This window comes from Pseudophryne corroboree, chromosome 1 (genome assembly GCF_028390025.1).
Source record: "Pseudophryne corroboree isolate aPseCor3 chromosome 1, aPseCor3.hap2, whole genome shotgun sequence".
Classification (NCBI taxonomy): domain Eukaryota; kingdom Metazoa; phylum Chordata; class Amphibia; order Anura; family Myobatrachidae; genus Pseudophryne; species Pseudophryne corroboree.
This window is the reverse complement of record NC_086444.1, coordinates 67,012,046-67,030,022: the sequence shown is the minus strand read 5'-3', so window position 1 is coordinate 67,030,022 and position 17,977 is coordinate 67,012,046. Positions and strand designations below refer to the sequence as shown.

General features: G+C 46.2%; 1 protein-coding gene across 4 annotated transcripts in view; it reads left to right on the top strand.

Annotated features, from left to right (window-relative positions):
* The window catches only part of LOC135055819 (acyl-coenzyme A amino acid N-acyltransferase 2-like), a 44,699-nt gene that overhangs the window by 14,277 nt on the left and 12,445 nt on the right, over positions 1-17,977 (top strand). For all 4 annotated transcript variants that reach the window (XM_063960322.1, XM_063960303.1, XM_063960312.1 and 1 more), the window contains exons 2-3: positions 6,570-7,062; positions 7,502-7,704. In XM_063960322.1, coding sequence (XP_063816392.1) covers positions 6,600-7,062; positions 7,502-7,704 — 666 coding nt within the window. In that variant the 5' untranslated portion in view covers positions 6,570-6,599. The remainder of the gene's footprint in view (positions 1-6,569; positions 7,063-7,501; positions 7,705-17,977) is intronic.

The following is a 17,977-nucleotide window of genomic DNA, read 5'->3' as shown; positions in this document are numbered from 1 at the left end:
GGTGTCTCTGGACATCAAAGATGCTTACCTACATGTCCCAATTTACCCTTCTCACCAAGGGTACCTCAGGTTTGTGGTACAGAACTGTCACTATCAGTTTCAGACGCTGCCGTTTGGATTGTCCACGGCACCCCGGGTCTTTACCAAGGTAATGGCCGAAATGATGATACTCCTTCGAAGGAAGGGAGTTTTAGTTATCCCTTACTTGGACGATCTCCTGATAAGGGCAAGATCCAGGGAACAGTTGGAAGTCGGGGTAGCACTATCTCAGATAGTGCTGCGCCAGCACGGTTGGATTCTCAATATTCCAAAATCGCAGCTGATCCCGACGACACGACTTCTATTCCTAGGGATGATCCTGGACACAGTCCAGAAAAAGGTGTTTCTCCCGGAGGAGAAAGCCAGGGAGTTATCCGAACTAGTCAGAAATCTCCTAAAACCAGGCCAAGTCTCAGTGCATCAATGCACAATGGTCCTGGGAAAGATGGTGGCTTCTTACGAAGCAATCCCATTCGGCAGATTTCACGCAAGAACCTTCCAGTGGGATCTGCTAGACAAATGGTCCGGGTCGCATCTTCAGATGCATCAGCGGATAATCTTGTCACCAAGGACAAGGGTGTCTCTCCTGTGGTGGTTGCAGAGTGCTCATCTTCTAGAGGGCCGCAGATTCGGCATTCAGGACTGGGTCCTGGTGACCACGGATGCCAGCCTGAGAGGCTGGGGAGCAGTCACACAGGGAAGAAATTTCCAGGGTTTGTGGTCAAGCCTGGAGACATCACTTCACATAAATATCCTGGAGCTAAGGGCCATCTACAATGCTCTAAGCCTAGCAAGACCTCTGCTTCAAGGTCAGCTGGTGCTGATCCAGTCAGACAACATCACGGCAGTCGCCCACGTAAACAGACAGGGTGGCACAAGAAGCAGGAGGGCAATGGCAGAAGTTGCAAGGATTCTTCGCTGGGCGGAAAATCATGTGATAGCACTGTCAGCAGTGTTCATTCCGGGAGTGGACAACTGGGAAGCAGACTTCCTCAGCAGACACGACCTCCACCCGGGAGAGTGGGGACTTCACCCAGAAGTCTTCCACATGATTGTGAACCGTTGGGAAAAACCAAAGGTGGACATGATGGCGTCCCGCCTCAACAAAAAACTAGACAGGTATTGCGCCAGGTCAAGGGACCCTCAGGCAATAGCTGTGGACGCTCTGGTAACACCGTGGGTGTACCAGTCAGTGTATGTGTTCCCTCCTCTGCCTCTCATACCCAAGGTACTGAGAATCATAAGAAGGAGAGGAGTAAGGACTATACTCGTGGCTCCGGATTGGCCAAGAAGGATTTGGTACCCGGAACTTCAAGAGATGCTCACAGAGGACCCGTGGCCTCTACCTCTAAGAAAGGACCTGCTCCAGCAGGGACCCTGTCTGTTCCAAGACTTACCGCGGCTGCGTTTGACGGCATGGCGGTTGAACGCCGGATCCTGAAGGAAAAAGGCATTCCGGATGAAGTCATCCCTACCCTGATCAAAGCCAGGAAGGATGTAACCGTACAGCATTATCACCGTATTTGGCGTAAATTTGTTGCGTGGTGCGAGGCCAGGAAGGCCCCTACAGAGGAATTTCAACTGGGTCGTTTCCTGCATTTCCTGCAAACAGGACTGTCTATGGGCCTCAAATTAGGGTCCATTAAGGTTCAAATTTCGGCCCTGTCGATTTTCTTCCAGAAAGAACTGGCTTCAGTTCCTGAAGTTCAGACGTTTGTCAAGGGGGTACTGCATATACAGCCTCCTTTTGTGCCTCCAGTGGCACCTTGGGATCTCAATGTAGTTTTGGGGTTGCTAAAATCACATTGGTTTGAACCACTCACCACTGTGGACTTAAAATATCTCACATGGAAAGTGGTAATGCTGTTGGCCCTGGCTTCAGCCAGGCGTGTCTCAGAATTGGCGGCTTTATCCTATAAAAGCCCTTACCTAATTTTTCATACGGACAGGGCAGAATTGAGGACTCGTCCTCAATTTCTCCCTAAGGTGGTTTCAGCGTTTCACTTGAACCAGCCTATTGTGGTACCTGCGGCTACTAGGGACTTGGAGGACTCCAAGTTGCTGGACGTAGTCAGGGCCCTGAAAATATATGTTTCCAGGATGGCTGGAGTCAGAAAATCTGACTCGCTGTTTATCCTGTATGCACCCAACAAGCTGGGTGCTCCTGCTTCTAAGCAGACTATTGCTCGTTGGATTTGTAGCACAATTCAGCTTGCACATTCTGTGGCAGGCCTGCCACAGCCAAAATCTCTAAAAGCCCATTCCACAAGGAAGGTGGGCTCATCTTGTGCGGCTGCCCGAGGGGTCTCGGCTTTACAACTTTGCCGAGCAGCTACTTGGTCAGGGGCAAACACGTTTGCTAAATTCTACAAATTTGATACCCTGGCTGAGGAGGACCTGGAGTTCTCTCAATCGGTGCTGCAGAGTCATCCGCACTCTCCCGCCCGTTTGGGAGCTTTGGTATAATCCCCATGGTCCTTACGGAGTTCCCAGCATCCACTAGGACGTCAGAGAAAATAAGAATTTACTTACCGATAATTCTATTTCTCGTAGTCCGTAGTGGATGCTGGGCGCCCATCCCAAGTGCGGATTGTCTGCAATACTTGTACATAGTTATTGTTACAAAAATCGGGTTATTATTGTTGTGAGCCATCTTTTCAGAGGCTCCTCTGTTATCATGCTGTTAACTGGGTTCAGATCACAGGTTGTACGGTGTGATTGGTGTGGCTGGTATGAGTCTTACCCGGGATTCAAAATCCTTCCTTATTGTGTACGCTCGTACGGGCACAGTATCCTAACTGAGGCTTGGAGGAGGGTCATAGGGGGAGGAGCCAGTGCACACCAGGTAGTCCTAAAGCTTTACTTTTGTGCCCAGTCTCCTGCGGAGCCGCTATTCCCCATGGTCCTTACGGAGTTCCCAGCATCCACTACGGACTACGAGAAATAGAATTATCGGTAAGTAAATTCTTATTTTATTCTATAACCAGTGTCACATCCTGCTGTCCTTGTCTCTGTAGTCCGCAGGGACAGGCAGTGTCTGTGCCATGGATTCACATAATATATAACCACTCAACCTAGTGTCACATGGTCACATCCCTTAATGGCATGTGACCACGCCCACGGCGCGCAGGCACAGTACCACTGAGAAAAAAATTATGTGTGCAGCACTGGTGTCAGTAAGAAGTGTCTGTCAGTAAGTAGTGTTTGAGTCAGTACATTTTGCATGGTGTCTGTGTCAGTAAGTTTTGTGTTGTGTTTGTGTGTCAGTAAGTAGTATTTTTGTCAGTATGTTTTGCATTGTGTGTGTGTGTCTGTCAGTAAGTGGTGTCTATGTCAGTTAGTTTTGTGTTGTGTGTGTGTGTGTGTGTGTGTGTGTCAGTAAGTAGTGTCTGTCAGTAGGTTTTGTACTGTGTGTGTCAGTAAGTAGTGTCTATCAGTAGGTTTTGTACTGTGTGTGTCAGTAAGTAGTGTCTGTCAGTAAGTGGTGGGTGTCTGTGTCAGTAATACCCCTTTCACACCGCAAAAATAACCTGGTATAGATCGGGTATATTGCCGGGTCGACAAGTTTCGATGTGCGTTGTGAAAGGGGTCATGGGCGAATTCCGGGTTGCCTGACCCAGTAATTCAACCCGGGAATAAAGCAACCCGGGACCCTTTAACTGCATAGGGAGTGGCGGCGCGGAGATGATCTCATCTCCCAGCGCCGCCTCCGCACCCGCCCCTGATGCAGACTCCATCTCCGCCCACGGATGGCAACCCGACCCAGCAAATTGCCGGGTCGAGTTGGCGGTGTGTAGGGTCCAATGCCGGGTCCCACCCAGGAATGGACCCATTTCCAATTCCCAGGTGGGACCCGGCATTGTGCTGTGAGAGCGGTATAAGTATTGTGTTGTGTGTGTGTCAGTAAGTAATGTCTGAGTCAGTAAGTTTATCTGTGTTGTGCGTGTGTGTCAGTCAGTAATATCTATCAGTAAGTGGTGTCTGTGTCGGTAAGTTTTGTGTTGTGTGTGTTAGTAAGTAGTGTCTGTCAGTAAGTGGTGATTGTGTCAGTAAGCTTTGTGTTGTGTGTGCGTGTGTCAGTAAGTAGTGTCTGTCAGTAAGTGGTGACTGTGTTACTCACATGGCATAGGCCACACACCCTATTTAGACCACACCCACACCACACTGATCACACCACCACATCACTAGTCACACCACTGCAGCGCTTCACACCTCCTGCCGAGGCACACAATAGGCCCTTCCTAAATTTCAGCTCCAGGCCCATATGGACCTTAATCTGGCACTGACCTACAGTAATAAATACAATTCAAAGATCCTTTTTTTTCTAGGAAATTGATTTACAGGCTGACAAGCCTCAGTTTAATGCAGAAACGGAGCCTCTCATATTATGGGCTGCTCTGTGCAATGTGCTGACACAAGCACCCTCCCTAATTTACCTCCTTGCTAATCAACATGCTGGAATTTGTTTTCAGGATGAGGCTCTGTAGTCTGATTAATCTTTATACACATTAATCCAGAGCGCACAAATGCAGTATGTGACAGGTCACTCTATACTTGTTGTTACTGTATCATTTAACATGTCTAAGGGACTTGTAAAATTAACAAGATGCTGTTATATAACAATTAATGCTTTGATAGGAGATATGCAAACCATGAGGGGGCTGGGACTAGCTATCCCACCCACCTGCAAGATTGTTCAGTCTTGCAGTAAAGCCTGCCTATCACACATTCTCACCTGTGATAGGACGGGAGCACTTGTTTATAGACACACTCATCAGTACTTGGAAGACACATTGACCGTGATCAAGCCCTAAGGGTGAAACGTGCACGTTGGTTCAGCGGGAGCTGAAACTGCAGCTGTTATTATTTTTTGGGACAAGGTAAAACCTTTATTTATCCATCCTCAAACTATACTCTTAGACCGGGTAGTGAGGTCACCCCCCCCCATATGTAGTCAAAGATAGATAGAGACTATTAACTCCCCAGGACTATTCTGGCTATCTCTGATGGTGCATTTACTGCTTGTCTAGCACATGCACTGTTGGTGATTTAAGACAGAAAGGAAAAATTGTTATCTTCAGTTTTCTACACTAATCAAAGTAAGACGTCTTGTAGCAATACCTGTCCCACATTACACAACCCATTGAGATGTGGATGTTTTTTTACTATCTGGTTACAATGTATAAATAACTTTACCATATAATCTACACAAAATCCCACATTTACAGTGTCATAAATGATTATTTTATGATATAAAGACACAATCCCTATTACAGCGTGAATTATTATTACACACAGAACTGTCTAATCTTTCTATCTGTACTCTCATCAGCTCATTCCTGAGCTGACAGCAGATACAGGGTTAACCTTTTGAATAAACACTTGCCGATGCCGGCAGCGACGTGGTGGGGAAAGGGTGCGAAGGCCATGCTGCATTCAACAACATGGCCCTTCTGGCGATGTCACCTGCATGCATATCCGACGGAGGATGTTGCTGACGACACGCAGGAGCGCGCATCACCTACACACTAGACGTTCTGAAGATAGATTGTATTGTCATTGTTAAAAAGAACAACAAAATTAAGATCTGGGACATTCACATAAAAACTCACAGATTACCAGTCAAATTATGACGAACGATAACAGATGGGAAGAAACTCTTCTTAAAACGATATGTTCTTGTTCTAACACACCTGAAACGTCTAACAGATGGAAGAAGAGAGAAGCTGCAATGGTTAGGATGATAATGATGTGTTGTTCCAATCTGTCGGACTAGGGCACATGGTTGAGCAATGTATATCTGCACTTTAATGGATTATTTTTCCAGTATTTAATAAGATTTTATTTTGTGTGTAATTGTATTAATAAGGGTATTTTTATTGAGACTTTCAAATAAAAGTTAAGTTTTACTTTAGCATAAGAGTGCCCGCAAGAAAGAGCCTTCTTTCCTTTTAGCTTGATTTAAATAATTTCTGTTGCTCTAGGGGGCACCACCAGAGATCTGTCCTGAATTAAAATTGTTATTCAATAGATTTTCATTATATTAATCACTAGATGACCACCGGAATCTCATTTCTGCCTTAACTAATGCAGACACGCCTGTGCACCGACCTATATCATGTTTTGTATATCGACAGTCTAAATGTTGACCTTGGCCATTAGGTCGAAAGAAAAAATGTTGATAATCACAGATGTCAACATTTAAAATAGTAACACCACAATGAATACATACCATTTTTTAAAATATTTTAACAACCTAACCTAACCCTAAAATGTATTGCCAACATTCTGACCAGATACCGATAAACCAATTTAATGTGGTATAAATGAGTTCAATAAGGACATGGAAATGTAGTATTTATTGTATTCATGTTACTATTATTAATTATTAAGTTTAAATTAAAAATGCAATCTTATTTTAGCTTCAATTACTTCAGAAAAACCTGTAATATTAAAGAGTTCACAAACTCACTATGCCTTGGACTGTATTTAGTCAGGTAACATTATTTATCTACTGTCTCTCACTTAAGATTAATCCCGCCTTCTCTGGACCAAGAGATATGATTGGCCTCGAAGTCTCACCGGAGAGCTCGTTAGTGGATGAGCCAGTGAAGATCCAGGCCTGGGGCCTCCTACCACAGCAGACCATCACCCTGAGAGCATGGCTGGAGGATGAGAAAGGGCAGATATTTTCCTCCAGAGCTTTCTATAGGAGTGATATGGAGGGGAAAGTAAACCTGGAAAGCTCACCAGCGATTGGTGGAGATTTTGAAGGTGTTTATCCTATGGGTCTGTTCTGGTCTCTGAAGCCATCCATCCCATTCTTCAGGCTGATAAAACGTGATGTGATGGGAAGCCCCTGGTATATTCACCTGGAGCTGTATCCTTACCAGGTGATAAGCCCACTGCATGAAGAAACCCCCCGTGTTAGTAAAATCATAGAAAGATGGTATGTGAGTCCTGGGGTACAGAGACTGCATATAAGAAAAGGCCGAGTCAGAGGAGCGCTCTTCCTCCCACCAGGTAGGCAAATAAACCACTTCATTGTAGTAGCGGTTATGTATGATAATGCCAGCTACAAATCACTGCTTGGTCATGTAGGTTTGGTTCCTGCACCTTCCTGGCCAAGTTTGGGTTTTACCTATCCTGTTACTCGTGTGGTAATACATTTAACCAAACTTATAGCTAGGCAACAAACAAAGTGTTGGAAAACAGTAGTTTTCCTGGTTTCCTTATGATTACAATGGGCTGTGGAGTCTCCCATAACACTCAGCAGACACCAGCAAAAGGCTACAGACCTGTCCAGCCTACAGAGATATCACACCTCAGTGATGTCACTAAATCCTAGAGAATTGATTGGCTGCATTCTGATTGATAGTGGATTTAGCACATAAGATTACTAGATAAGTTAAATAACTAAACTGAAGAAACATTGTTGAGGAATTGTGTCCTTATGTTATAGGCGAAGGTCCATTCCTGGGAGTGGTTGACATGTTTGGTGGCATTGGAGGTCTTACAGAATTCCGAAGCAGTCTCCTTGCCAGCCGTGGCTTTGCCGCTCTTGCGTTAGCTTATTTTGCTTATGAGGATCTTCCAAAATCTCTAATCCATGCAGATCTAACATATTTTGAAGAAGCGGCTCAGTATCTGCAAAGTCATCCAAAAGTAAGTTTCATGATTATTCCTTTATGTCAGAATATTTATTTTACTCCTTTATTATGTACAGTAACACTAGTCTTCCTTCTAAAACACATATGTGGAGAATTTAAGTGCTGTCCACTTACAGGGAAGGCAGCATCCTGTGTTAGTAATAAGATACTTGTCACATGTTGAGACTGTGACAGGTAATTGGGACTGTAAACCAAAGGCAAAAGGCACCATATATTGTGCAAAAATTGGGACTAGTGCAGCCCCCAATTACATTAATAGAAGGAAACACCGACTTCCAGAACAAGGATCATACATAAGGTGACAGTGTAATGGGTTGGTGTTAACAGGCTCAAAAGACATTCAAATATATTCCAAGAAACCCGAATGGCTGGGACAAACTTGATTTAAGAAGGTGCACAAGCATTTTGAATAAGTATCACATGAATATAAAAAAATGGGGATCCGGTCAGCATGCCAGTGTTCACTGACCCAGAGATCCCGATATGAATCACAATGCCGGAATCCTGACAGCCGGCATTCAGAGCTTAAGTGTGTTGGGGCAGTTTAGGGTCAGGCTGCTGGTGGGAGTGTTAGGTTTAGGCTGTGGGGTTAAGCTACGGGTGGGGAGGTTATGGTTAGGCTGCAGTGAGGGAGGGTTAGGCTGTGGGGGTAGAGGGTTAGGGTCAGGCTGCAGGGGGGAGAGAGAGTTAGTGTTGGGGTGGGGGGGTAGAAAGAGAGGGTTAGGCTACTTACCTACGTGGTTCTGGGATTCTGCACGCCGGAATGCCACTGTCTGTGTTTTGACCGCCAGTATCCCAAGAGCTGGGTGTCACAACTGAGGGCCTGAGCTGACGGGAGGCAGCCTCAGTTGTAGGGGCTGAGATGTACCGGAACCTGGGAGGTTGTATCAGACCCCTGGACATGTAAGTAACATGAATAATAACTGCCCGAAGGCGTGACCACGACAACTTAGATAAAAGTCAATGATGTTTATTATGACAACTCCGCATCACAGCAGCAATAAAGGAAAACGTAAAAGTCAGCAAAGAATAAATACAGTTCCTGAGTACTACAGCATGGCAGGAGCCACAGGGCACTGGTAGTGTGAGATAGTTCTTATGATCTTCTAGATGGAAAGTCCTTACCAGGCCCGGCTGTAGCAATGGAGATAACCCAGGATTGTACCAGCTGGTGTTCCAGGAAGAGCTGGGTTGCTGAAGGTAAAACAGCTGCTGTGGATACTGGCTGGAACCAGACTGTTGTTAGCACGGAGTGGATACTGGCTGGAACCAGTTAAATAATAAATGAACTTTGGGAGCGATGAAATGTGAACTGAAATGTAGAACTTGAGAGCGGAGAAATAATAATTCCGGTGGAGAGTGGTAAAGTGTAGAAAGGACACCGGCCCTTTAAGGGAAGCTGTATTCTGCTGGAAGCTGAGGCTGGAAGCAGGTAGTGTTGTAGCTGGAAACAGATGAATCCACAATGGATTGGAGAGTCAGGCTACACCGCAGGTGGAATGCTGGTGCGGGTCTCTATGGTGGAAGTCTTGAGACAGGAGCTGGAACCTGGAAGACAATCATAGAAGAGAGACAAACAGGAACTAGGTTTGACAACCAAAGCACTGACGCCTTCCTTGCTCAGGCACAGCTTACTTATACCTGCAGCAAGGAAGGGGTTGGCTAGGCAATTATGCAAATCAACAATACAAACAGCAGATTGGTGGAAATGATCAGATGACAGAATCCAAGATGGCTGCGCCCATGCAGACACTTGGAGGGAAGTTTGGTTTGTAATCCATGTGGTCTGGGAAACAGTAATGGCGGCGCCGGCCACCGGAGACAGGAGACGCCAGGCTGATAGATGCACATTTAACCACGCGGGCACAGCGGAGGCCGCGGCTGATGAAAACACCACTCTGACACTCTGCATGTGGAAACTCAGGAACAGCGGAATCTGGTCCTGGAACGCTGAGCCCGCCTTAGGAGGCATCTGAAGGGTAAGTAATGGCGTCCAGATACCCGGATCGTGACAGCACCCCCCCCTTTAGGAGTGGCCCCAGGACACTTCTTAGGCTTTAAAGGAAACTTTGCGTGGAAATTTCGGACCAAGGCAGGAGCATGGACGTCAGAGGCATTGGTCCAAGAGCGTTCTTCAGGACCATAGCCCTTCCAGTCAATGAGATACTGAAGTTGACCGTAACGGTGACGTGAGTCCAGGATCTTGGCCACTTCATACTCAACGCCTCGTTGAGTTTGGACTTTCGGAGTTGGTGGAAGTGAGGAATGAAACCGATTCAAGATTAGCAGTTTCAACAGGGAAACATAGAATGTCCTGGGTATTTTTAAGAAGGGAGGTAACTGGAGTCTGTAAGCAACAGGATTGATGACTTGATCAATTTTAAAAGGACCGATGTAGCGAGGTGCAAACTTCATACTGGGAACTCTTAACCTTAAATTCTTCGTGGATAACCATACCCGATCACCCACCTTGAGAGCAGGAACTGCTCGACGCTTCTTATCCGCAAACTTCTTGTACCTGAACGATGCCTTGAGCAGAGCTGATCGTACGCTCTTCCAGATATTGGCAAACTGATGCAAGGTGATATCCACTGCGGGAACAGAAGTTGCTGGAAGCGGTTGGAACTCAGGGACTTTAGGGTGGAATCCAAAGTTGGTGAAGAATGGTGTTGAAGAAGATGAAGAATGATACTGGTTGTTATGACAGAACTCGGCCCAGGGAAGTAATTGAACCCAGTCATCTTGAGAGGAGGACACATAGATGCGGAGGAAGGCCTCCAAGTCCTGATTCACCCTCTCAGTTTGACCATTGGTCTGAGGATGGTAAGCCGTGGAAAACTTTAACTTGACTTGGAGGACTTGACATAAACTTCGCCAGAATTTGGCTGTGAATTGAACTCCTCGATCTGAGATAATTTCTTCTGGAAGACCGTGGAGTCGGAAGATCTCTTGTATGAATACTTGAGCCAACTTGGAAGCTGACGGAAGACCGGTGAGAGGAATGAAGTGTGCCATCTTGGTGAACCGGTCAACTACCACCCAGATGGTATTGAACTTGTTGCACATGGGCAAATCTGTAATAAAATCCATCGACAAATGGGTCCATGGTCGACGGGGAACAGATAGTGGAACCAGTTGCCCCGCAGGCGACTGGCGGGATACTTTATGTTGAGCACACTTTGGGCAAGATGCAATAAACTCCAAAACGTCCTTTTTCAGAGTTGGCCACCAATAGGACCTAGAGATAAACTCCAGGGTTTTTTGGATACCTGTATGTCCGGCAAAACGGGAAGCATGGGCCCAATGCATGAGCTTCTTCCTTAGTGTCGGCTTCACAAAACTTTTCCCTGATGGGGGCGTAGAGTCCATCCCTACCGTGGAGAATGCCAACGGATTTATAATAGGATGCTTGTCTGAAGACTCTGACTCATTTTCTTGCTCCCATGAGCGGGAAAGGGCATCGGCCTTGCGATTCTGAGAGCCCGGACAGAACTGGAGTTTAAAGTCGAACCTGGAAAAGAAAAGTGCCCATCTGGCCTGACGAGGGTTGAGACATTGTGCGCCTTTTAGATATAGAAGGTTCTTGTGGTCTGTAAGGATGGTGATTGAATGAGAAGCTCCCTCCAACAGATATCTCCACTCCTCTAGAGCGAGCTTGATGGCTAGCAACTCCTGGTCGCCAATGGCATAGTTGCGCTCCGCTGGGGAGAACTTCCGTGAGAAGAAACTGCAAGGATGTAAATGACCATCTTTAGCCCTCTGAGATAACACCGCTCCTACTCCAACGGAGGAGGCATCCACCTCTAAGATGAAAGGAGAGTCGACGTCAGGCTGTTTCAGGACAGGTGCAGAGATGAACCTCTGTTTTAAAAGATGAAAAGCTTGCATGGCTTCTTCAGACCACTTGGACGGGTTAGCACCCTTCTTGGTGAAAGCAGTAATAGGCGCCACAATGGTGGAAAAGTCTCGTATAAACTTTCGGTAATAATTGGCGAACCCTAAGAACCTCTGGACCCCTTTGAGGGTTAAGGGTACTGGCCAATTCTGGATTGCTTGTAGTTTCTCAGGATCCATCTCTAGTCCGGAACCGGACACAATGTACCCTAGAAACGGAATGGACTTGACTTCAAAGACACATTTCTCTAATTTGCAGTAGAGATGATTGACACGGAGACGGGACAGAACCTCCTTTACCCAGAAACGATGTTCCTCTAAATTGTTGGCAAAAATGAGGATATCATCTAGATAGACCACGACATGACGGTATAGAATGTCTCTGAAGATCTCATTGACGAAATGCTGGAAGACAGCTGGAGCATTGCTCAATCCGAAGGGCATGACGAGGTACTCATAATGTCCGTCACGGGTGTTAAATGCGGTCTTCCACTCGTCACCCTCACGGATCCGGATGAGATTGTATGCACCTCTCAGGTCCAGCTTTGTAAAGATGGTAGCTCCGCTAACTCTGTCAAAGAGCTCAGTAATCAGGGGTAAAGGATAGCGGTTCTTGATGGTAATGTCGTTCAAACCTCTGTAGTCGATGCACGGCCGCAGACCACCATCTTTCTTCTTTACAAAAAAGAAGCCTGCGCCGGCTGGAGAAGAAGAAGGTCGAATGAACCCCTTTGCTAGGTTCTCTTTTATGTATTCCTCCATAGAATGCGTCTCGGGGAGAGACAACGGATAAGTTCGGCCTCGAGGTGGAACCTTCCCTGGAACGAGATCAATCGGGCAGTCCCATTCTCTATGAGGGGGAAGGATATCAGCAGAAGCTTTACTGAACACATCCGTGAAATCTTGATATGGAGGAGGTGGAACATCAGACGACCTGGGGGAGGAGGAACAGACAGGCAACACTTTAAACAAACATGTCTTAGTACAGGAGGAACCCCATGCCAGGATTTGCGTAGTCGTCCAATCAATTGTAGGATTGTGAAGACGGAGCCATGGAAGGCCCAGGACCACAGGATGTGTGGCTCTTGGAATCACTAAAAGTGAAATAAGTTCGGAATGAAGAACTCCCACTCTCAGACGAACTGGTAGAGTCCTTAGAGAAATAACTGTATCAAAAATTTTACTGCCATCCACAGCAGTTAAGGAAAAGGACGAAGGAAGTCTCTCGGTGGGTAGGGACCACCGTTTAACATAGGCTTCGGTAATAAAGTTCCCAGCTGCTCCGGAATCCAGGAGGGCAATGACGTTCTGATAACGTTGAGCAACTTGAAGCGAGACTGGGAGGTTACAATCTTGAGGAGATGGAGAGGAGATCATTACTCCTAGCCGGCCCTCTCCTTGGCGAGCTAGGATTTGGAGTTTCCCGGACGTTTGGGACAGGCATTAATGGTGTGAGACGGAGCTGCACAGTACAAACAGAGAAACTCGGAGAGACGTCTTCGGCGCTCAGCAGGAGTTAAACGGGAACGGCCAATTTGCATGGGTTCATCTTTAGTTGGTGACAGTTGGCGAGGAGGAGGAGCAGAAGATTTTGGAGCAGATGATCTTCCACGCTCAGTTGCTCTCTCTCTGAAACGTAAGTCAACTTTCGTACAAAGTGAGATTAACTCATCTAACTTGGAGGGTAAGTCTCTGGTAGCTAACTCATCTTTAATACGCTCGGATAAACCATGCCAGAATGCAGCATACAGGGCCTCGTCGTTCCATGCCAGTTCGGATGCCAGGATCTGGAACTGTATAAGATATTGTCCTACAGTACGTGATCCCTGGCGTAAACGGAGAATCTCAGACGAAGCTGAAGTTACCCGGCCTGGCTCGTCGAAGATGCGCCTGAATGTTGACACGAATGCAGTGTAAGAAGATAGCAGGGTGTCGGACCTCTCCCATAACGGTGATGCCCAATCGAGGGCTGAGCCACTGAGAAGAGAAATAATGTAGGCAATTTTTGTACGGTCACTGGGGAAATTGCCAGGTTGTAGCTCAAACTGAATCTCACACTGGTTGAGAAATCCCCTGCAGAATCTTGGAGATCCGTCAAATTTTGCTGGCGTTGGAAGATGAAGACGTGGAGCAGAAATGGGTAAGGTGGGTGGGGTTATAGCTGGAGTCACTGTGGTTGACGCACCAGACGCGCCTGATCCACGGAGAGTGGTCTGAATCCCATCCAGCCGAGTAGAGAGATCCTGGAGACAGCGGATGATGTGGCCCTGTGCAGCCTCCTGATGTTCTAGTCGGGCTGCCAGTTCTTGCATCGGCCTGGCCGCTTGATCCTGGTCTCCGGCTGGATTCATTAGGTCAGTGCTTACTGTCACAACTGAGGGCCTGAGCTGACGGGAGGCAGCCTCAGTTGTAGGGGCTGAGATGTACCGGAACCTGGGAGGTTGTATCAGACCCCTGGACATGTAAGTAACATGAATAATAACTGCCCGAAGGCGTGACCACGACAACTTAGATAAAAGTCAATGATGTTTATTATGACAACTCCGCATCACAGCAGCAATAAAGGAAAACGTAAAAGTCAGCAAAGAATAAATACAGTTCCTGAGTACTACAGCATGGCAGGAGCCACAGGGCACTGGTAGTGTGAGATAGTTCTTATGATCTTCTAGATGGAAAGTCCTTACCAGGCCCGGCTGTAGCAATGGAGATAACCCAGGATTGTACCAGCTGGTGTTCCAGGAAGAGCTGGGTTGCTGAAGGTAAAACAGCTGCTGTGGATACTGGCTGGAACCAGACTGTTGTTAGCACGGAGTGGATACTGGCTGGAACCAGTTAAATAATAAATGAACTTTGGGAGCGATGAAATGTGAACTGAAATGTAGAACTTGAGAGCGGAGAAATAATAATTCCGGTGGAGAGTGGTAAAGTGTAGAAAGGACACCGGCCCTTTAAGGGAAGCTGTATTCTGCTGGAAGCTGAGGCTGGAAGCAGGTAGTGTTGTAGCTGGAAACAGATGAATCCACAATGGATTGGAGAGTCAGGCTACACCGCAGGTGGAATGCTGGTGCGGGTCTCTATGGTGGAAGTCTTGAGACAGGAGCTGGAACCTGGAAGACAATCATAGAAGAGAGACAAACAGGAACTAGGTTTGACAACCAAAGCACTGACGCCTTCCTTGCTCAGGCACAGCTTACTTATACCTGCAGCAAGGAAGGGGTTGGTTAGGCAATTATGCAAATCAACAATACAAACAGCAGATTGGTGGAAATGATCAGATGACAGAATCCAAGATGGCTGCGCCCATGCAGACACTTGGAGGGAAGTTTGGTTTGTAATCCATGTGGTCTGGGAAACAGTAATGGCGGCGCCGGCCACCGGAGACAGGAGACGCCAGGCTGATAGATGCACATTTAACCACGCGGGCACAGCGGAGGCCGCGGCTGATGAAAACACCACTCTGACACTCTGCATGTGGAAACTCAGGAACAGCGGAATCTGGTCCTGGAACGCTGAGCCCGCCTTAGGAGGCATCTGAAGGGTAAGTAATGGCGTCCAGATACCCGGATCGTGACACTGGGATTCCGCTACCATCACCATAAAATGCACATGTATGATGAACATGTGTGGAAAGGGGGAATAGCTGAGCCTCTCATCATATGTGGGTGCTAAATGGGACTCTCATCCACAGTCTGCGGGACCCACATGCCCACCTCAGTGTAGGGAGGACATATAAACAGTCCATCAAGTTTGCAGATCCATACTACTGCTGAAACACAAATAATGTTGGTCCTCCACACAGCATCTCGAGGACATTTCCTCTGCTGAGTACAGTAAACATCTGAAGCATTTCATACACTGTCAGCGTTAAGAGTACACGGTGAGATCACAAATATTTGTCAGACGTTTGTTTCATGGGGGTAATTCCAAGTTGATCGCAGCAGGATTTTTGTTAGCAATTGGGCAAAACCATGTGCACTGCAGGGAAGGCAGATATAACATGTGCAGAGAGAGTTAGATTTGGGTGGGGTGTGTTCAATCTGCAATCTAATTTGCAGTGTAAAAATAAAGCAGCCAGTATTTACCCTGCACAGAAACAAAATAGCCCACCCAAATCTAACTCTCTCTGCACATGTTATATCTGCCCCCCCTGCAGTGCACATGGTTTTGCCCAATTGCTAAAAAAAATCCTGCTGCGATCAACTTGGAATTACCCCCCATGGCTGGCCTATTCTGCTTCATCAGAGGCTTTCTTCTGCTCTCACGTTCCAGCTTTGGCTTCATAACAAAGAGATGGAGAAACTTGGTTGATTAATTTCAGTTCAGTTCTCTTCAGCCTGGGGCAGCTGAAAGCATATGATTAATCCTTTATGTATTTCATTTTCTGTATATTCATGTGATACTTTGTTGATTTTTATTAAATAAACTTATGCACCTACTTAAATCAAGTTTGTCCCGGTCATTCGGGGTTCTTGGAATAGAGACAGTGTGACTGGATACGCCCTTGCTGTGCCCATCGATCACAGATTGGGTTTTGGGTCACACGGGATCTGGCCAATAGGGGACTCCCTCTTACCCTCAGTACATCCTGTTACTGACTCCACCCACTGCGCAGTGAGTGGGTATTTTGCTGCCACCAGAATCACGTTTCTGCTCAGGCTCCTACCACCGGCATCTGTACCACTTGCTGTTGTGTATGCATCGATACGCTGCTGACACACCTCCTGACTGGCAACGGTTGAACACCTACTGGTCGCTGACCTGGACCAGGCCTGGCATGGTAGATGGCAGAAGGCAGAGCTTGGAGACTCTGGGCACAAGAAGAAAAAAAGGGTTGTTTTGTAACTGCACTGGACCCTATCTGTGCTGTCACTTATGACTGAAACCAACATTAGGGCTATTATCACTTTATAATCACGAATAGCACTTGGTTGGCGGTGCTCCCAGACAATTAGTCAAAAAGACTATATGAAAAAGAGATTTTTTACAGAGATATAAAAATAGAAAAAGAAGACTATGTCTTTTCTGGTGCACACTTAATAAATAGATATGTTTATATTAAAAAACGAATTATATTGAGACAAATTTAAAATGCTAGGCTTATCCCGACATATCATAGCACATCTGGCTTAAATAGCCAATAAGTAAGCAAAAAATATATAGTAAATGTTGATGTCTGGTTGGTCCTTTCCCATTAATTATTCCACAAATAGAACCTATTGGGAGGTCCGGTCGCTCTATTCGCCACCACTAGCAAAAATACAAGAGAAATAGAACAAATGTTGGAGGTTATGCACACTCCCTTTTGTTGATCTGACACTCAAATTCAATAAGTCAGATAATTTAGGTGATACGTGACAATTTGAACATGTGAGTGACACTGCTGTTCCCTTCGGAGACAATCTTGGCAAACACCATAATCTGGGCTCAAACCAGGACAAGCAGAGAAGACAATCGTCTTGAGGCAATGATGTTTATTTGCTTAAAATAAGTCTTAAAAAAGATCCTCCCCTTTTGCCAGGGGGATGCAGCATACAATGTTACACAGGGGCGGATTGGGAACAAAAAGCGGCCCTGGAAAAATTTGTACTAGTGGCCCCACATGGGCAGCACCAGAGGTGTAAGGTCTGGCCATGGGCCATGGCAGCAGCACCCTCCCCCCAAAACTTTCCAGATAGTGGGCATGTCCAGCATCAAGGGGGAAGTTAAAAAGAAATAAAATTAAATGTTATGAGCACATTATATGATACACCTTCAGAATTTAGGAAACTATATCATTCTTTAGAAATATATATTTTCTTGCTTATTACACCAACCGTATCCCAATCACTATTCACTCAATCTTATATGTCAGCCAAGCAGGCAGACAGAGCATACACTAGATCATCTGCAATCACAGGCTAAGTGGCAAAATCATTTTCATATATGCAAATTATTTTGCATCTTATTCATTATGTCTATAAAAAGGACCACACGTCCTCAAACAAAACAGGCCCCACGGGTGCGTCGGCCCACCGGGAATCTTCCCTGTAGACCCTATGGCCAATCTGCCTCTGATGTTACAGCAGTTCCACATTTCAAGATGCCACAGAAGATGTATACACACAGGTCTCGTAGCCCTCCTTTTTATCTTACTCCAACACACAATACTACAGGGGGTAGTTCCACCCTGGGTCTATTTAACCAATCAGGCTATCTCACAAAATATAAATACAGATTACTTTTCAAAACAGGTAAATAACTAGATAAAGCAATTTCCTGCTCTAGTTCATATATAAACCAAACCAGTGTGCTTTCCCAAGCAAAATCTGATTAATATATATGTTCCTGTCCCTTTCACAAATGTTAATACAACTCGAATTTCAATTGCATCTCTC